At 36.0% G+C, this 5,385-nt stretch overlaps 1 protein-coding gene across 2 annotated transcripts; it reads right to left on the bottom strand.

Annotated features, from left to right (window-relative positions):
* On the bottom strand, positions 1-1,638 carry LOC108197822 (probable WRKY transcription factor 65). Of its 2 annotated transcripts, none has more exons than XM_017365530.2 (3): positions 1,296-1,638; positions 1,048-1,197; positions 1-834 (listed from the first exon to the last, which is right to left on the bottom strand). In XM_017365530.2, the coding sequence occupies exons 1-3, from the start codon at positions 1,430-1,432 to the stop codon at positions 261-263; spliced, it is 861 nt and encodes a 286-aa protein (XP_017221019.1). In that variant the 5' UTR covers positions 1,433-1,638; the 3' UTR covers positions 1-260. The 2 variants fall into 2 exon arrangements, with proteins under 2 accessions (XP_017221019.1, XP_017221018.1); XM_017365529.2 differs by having other exon boundaries at positions 1,048-1,200; positions 1,296-1,637.
* Between the last annotated feature and the right edge of the window lie 3,747 nt (positions 1,639-5,385).

Here is a 5,385-nt window from a genome sequence, read left to right as displayed (position 1 = left end):
TAATAATAAAAAACCCATACCCTTTAAAAGTTTCCAAACGTTATTCATCAGAGAACAAAACACATTGTGAATAACGGACACATTGCACCTATTTACAATGATATCTTAATAAATCTAACCACTAAAATCTATGCAAATTTGGGTTATAAAATTTATTTCTATATCCTTATCTCTTGTCTTAAGGCGAAAGATACTCTGTAGTAAAAGTAAGCAAATAAAGACAAATATGGCGGCGACAAGTACGTCCTGTCCACATTCAGCTACCCCGCCGTGGTCCTACATAACGGCGTCAAGCTACGCCGCCGGCCCTCCTCCGCCACCCCTCTCCGGAACACTAATGAACATCCCGGCAGCTCCTCCAGATCGGCGTATAACGAATCTTCATCCTCCGTGGAAAAAATTGTAGCAATGTCCGCTTCTCCAAGTCCATGATTATTAGTTAAAATTGGATTTTCTAGCACATTGGAAGAAGTTGTTTCGAAATTTGAGAACCATGAAAATTCTGAACTGAACGAGGGGTCGAGATTAGTGAATTCTTCATCGATGGCAAATATTGTGGGGATTTGATCGTCGTCGGAATTTGAAGTGGTGAAATTTGGTGACGAAATGCTGACAGTTACGGCAGTTGGTGATGTTGTTGCTGTAGATGGAGGAGGATTATTTTCTTCGTTTTGGTTTTGGTTTCGGGTTCGGTTTGGATTATTTTTTGAGGCCGGCCAGGGATGGTTGTGCTCAGAAGAATAGGTCACCATTAGCATGGTGGGATCTGCTCGGCTTCTTTCGACTTGTTTTCTTGCCGGACAGCCTTTCGAGCTACTACACCGATAATAACCCCTTCCAAACACAAATTTAAAATCTTGTTTAGTCTATATATCAGATTAGAAATGGCTTAATATGCCAAAATTTAGTTCTAATCTGATTGTACTTGATGTAGTCTGTGGTTGGTTTGTATTCTTTACGTTCACTGTTTGCACGTGTTGTGAAATAATAATTGGTTATAATTTTGCTCAAGAAGAATGGAAGAAAAGATAAATGACCAATTAGTACCTGGGGTAAGGAGAGCCTTTGATGGGCTTTTGACCGTACTTTCTCCAAGCCCAAGAATCAGATGGAGGAGTGCTGGTAATCTCCCCTTTGAGCCTGGACCCATCAACTTCTCTGATTGGTACTGATACCACTCTCTTATGCATAGCTCTCCTACTGATAAATATGAAATTATGAGAAGGAACCATCATACACTAGTAATAGTTATAATTCATATTCATATTTCATGCTTGATTGATAGATATATAAACCTTTTTCTTGGTGATGTGGTAGAGGTCATCTTGCTATGATCACTTAACGTTCCAGAAGGCAGCAAATCTCCGCTATTCTCCGGTGAATTTTCATAGTCTTCCTGGTCGCTGACAAGCTGATTGATTCTGCCCTCCATAAAACAATTGGCAATTTAACGGATCAAATTCTTATAGTATGATGGCTTTATGTCATGATAATAATATGGTTTCGATCTTCTCAAGGGTGAGAATAATGAAGAGAGGTTAGGAGAAGAGAGAGATGAGAAAACAAGAAAGAGGAAGGTGGTGAAAGTCTAGGAGATGATTTTAATAATACGGAACCTAACGCTGACAGATGCGCAATTGTCTAGTTTATAGAGGACGTGCAAGCAAATGTGAAAATAATCCAAATACATTAATTAGCCTTATTATTATATTGTAATACGAAAGGTACCGCAGAGTTAGATGTTGAATAATCTGATCTTTTCAGATTTGTAGCACTTTTCTTCATGGATGTTGAGTAATGTGGTATCTTACTATACCAAATTCCAACTGTATCCTCATTCTTCACCAGAAAAGTTCCTCCTTGACGGCTGTTTGAGTGAGCTTAAAAAAAGTGATTTATTACTTAAAGTAAAGAAGTGGAGTAGAAGTGAAAAGCAGGTTAAACTTATAATTATTAAACTATTTGAAAAAGAAGTAGGAGCCTTGAAAAAAAACTAACATCAACTTTTTATAAGTACTTCTAACTTTTTTACACGAACGGGTCAATAAAAATAGAAACTAATTTCAAACTCATGCATCTTGTAAACAAACAGGCAATTGTCTTTATACTCATCAGAAAACAAAACTACCACGTCCATATTTTTGTTTATGTCAGTAATCCCAGCAGCCTAGCGATTCATGTCGTCCGAGTAGTAACCAAGTGTTGTCCACAAATTTATTCACGGACATCATTCAAATCTAGCATGCCTGCATGTCGCCCGAACCACTTGGATTAAAGAATCACAGAAAGCTTTTGGTATAGTGTTCTAGCCAGCAAGGTTTACCTCAAGAGTTGGATGATTAGCTTTGTTGCTTCATTAGGCTTCTCAATTAAGGAGACATCCTGTTGCTAAAAAGGGTCATTATCAGATCAACACACAAAAACTTATGTGGATAATTGACACCCCAACTTTGACTCAGTACTTGTTGTATTTAGCACTGCCAAGTTGTACTCTAACAATGGAAGACTCGATCGACAATCAGCTACGGTCATTTGGTCAGTTCTGGGCGAGCTGTGTTATTCACAAACTCAAAATAGATTCTCCGACTTGCCCAGAGCCCAAACATGAATCCTTTTTTTTTATTTTTTTTTTTAATGCAAGTTTCGGCCCCAGCGTCGCCAAGATATACTGATGCAAATTGGGAAATCCGCCCCTTTAAAAAAGAAAAGTGCTGCGGATATAAAATGGTATACAAAATCTTTCACAAAAAAATTATGTGATAATTAAAATTATGGGTCCTTAAAAATATATGTGTAAATCAATATTCAATATACTTATATAAAGGAGAATCGAGGGGCGTGTAGGTGACCGCTCTCAAATAGCTCCATTCTATTTTTCTAATTTTCTGAAATTTTTGTATGAAAAATATCAATATACTTATATAAAGGAGAAGCGAGGGGCGTAGCCTCTCAAATAGCTCCATTCTATTTTTCTAATTTTCTGGAATTTTTGGATGAAAAATATCAAAAATAAAAGTTATCTTTTTTTTTGTTTCAGATTAATTGATATGGTATATATCATGGCATAAATTAATATGATTCTGTTTCAGATTATTTATGGAATATAGCGCTTGCAATTTTTTTTAATCTGTTTCTATTTCAGATTATTTAATTATGGAAAAGAGTAGCACACAAGTCTCTGTACACCTATAAATACCCCGATAGGTTGTAGGGTTTTGGATCATCAAAACACAACCTCCTCTCTCTCAATACCACAACCTACACATACGGTTTGAGTTGATACGTTCCGACATGATTAATACTGACTTTTACGCACCTATGTTCTTACAAGATTACGATATGTTTTATTGGGTGATCGATGTATATGGCTAGATGTCATCAATCAGTTGTGTTAAAAAATCTTATGTTTTTTATATGCAGGGAGTGGTGTATATGTCTAACAAGTAGTGTTTGGAAAAGTTAATGACAATGTTAGTGAAGAACAGGATTACTTTTCGATCTATGTTTTCACGGACAACCAATCCAAAGAAATTGGAGTAAGGAGTCACTAATATACCATTGCATGGATTTAAGTTCATACATCCCGACATGATTAATATTCGTATTAATGACATGGATATACTCTCAGGGTATTTTTTTCATACAAAATATTATTAATATATATGTGTGTATACTTACAAGATCTTGAACCCCATGTTTTATATATAATATTATTTTTATCTCTATTTATATAGATGTTGTTGGTTGCTTGACATACGTGGTGCCCGTGGTGGCATCAAAATTATCAGTGGCGGGTGGAAAAATAGAAATCTAAGAATTATTAGTAAGTTATTGAAAAGTTGCTTTAAATCGTGAATTATATGTAGAAATTTATTTTTATTTTTTCACTCATGAATTTTAGTCTAATTTTGTAATTTTATATGTTAATATTGGTATTGCATTGAGATGTTTATAATATAAAATTTATTTTGTTCTACACATATTATTTTTGAATCATTAATATAATTTTTATAGGCCGCGTGCGAGGCTTCTCAACTAGTGGTATAAATTAAAACATCTCATCTCAATTGTAATTCCATTTTGTGAAAAATTTAGTACACAATTTTGTGTTTTGAGGAGAGAACAACAACATTATTGTTTTGGTGCAAAAGAATACAACAATAAAAAAACTAAAATATCTTATTTTACACTTTTCTCACATATAAATAGTTCTCACGTTAATTACTGTCATATTATCTAATACAAAAATTCCATAGCACATAACATAGAATTTTCTTTAATATAATTTTATAGAGTATGTTACGAATAGGGTTAAATGGCATTTAGGTCACTCAACTCGATACTAACTTTCAGTTGGGTCATCCAACTCAAAAAGCTATTAGTCAACTCACTATTCTCTTAAGAAATTTCAAACAGGCCACTTGTCGTTAATAACGTTAAAAAATGGATGGAAAGCTGAGCGAGCAATCTGACGTGGCGTAGACCTCATCCAAGAATTACACCTGACCGGCCCAATTGATATAACCTAATTAATCTCGTTCTCCCCTTTTATGCCTTTTCATCTTCTCCACTACACTCCGCCACCACTACCCACGGTGGTAATTTCGTCTCCCTTTACCACCAAGGTCATACACAACTATATACCCACAAACTCCTCTCCATCTCTCATTAAACCTTTCGCCTTGTCACCTATTTTTCCACTCCGGCCGCCGCCATCGCCCCACACCCCAACCCCCACACACCCATCACACCATCATCCACCTTTCTGCCTCCCATTTTCTCTTCCTCTCCACCTCGTACCATATCTCCCTTCGAGCCGCGGTGGACTACCCACCGGTGTCGACGCACACACATACACAACCCAAACTCATGGGTATCCATTGCAATATACGTAAACTCATCAATAGCATCATGAATCAACGCAAACTCTCCCGAGATTCTGCAACACCTAATAGAGTTCGAACCATCTCCGAAGTTAGGTTTACAATTAGAAATTTATTTATTTCTAGTGTTGAAAGTTAGGTTTACACTATCAGGGTTATAAGGGGGTGGGTTGTGGGTCGGGTTTACAACTGAGTGGTTAATTATTGATGTGGCAGGTGATATGCCACCTGATGTGGCAACAATAGACGGAGTTCTGTTTATTGTCAACGCCACTTAACGGTTGTGAAACTTTAATCATGTATGATGACTGGATTGAATATTATTTTTTGATTTGTGACCTCATTGAAACTTTTTTAAGTTGGATACTGAAAGTTAGTATCGAGTTGAGTGACGTAAATGCCATAACCCGTTACGAATAAGTTCTAAACAATATTCATTTTTGGAGATATAATTGCCAAAACTAATATTATCACAACTAATTTGTATAAAATATGAAATCAT

Source organism: Daucus carota, chromosome 8, assembly GCF_001625215.2.
Source record: "Daucus carota subsp. sativus chromosome 8, DH1 v3.0, whole genome shotgun sequence".
In the NCBI taxonomy this organism is placed as follows: domain Eukaryota; kingdom Viridiplantae; phylum Streptophyta; class Magnoliopsida; order Apiales; family Apiaceae; genus Daucus; species Daucus carota.
The sequence above is the reverse complement of the archived record's forward strand: the minus strand, read 5'-3'. Positions and strand labels throughout refer to the sequence as shown.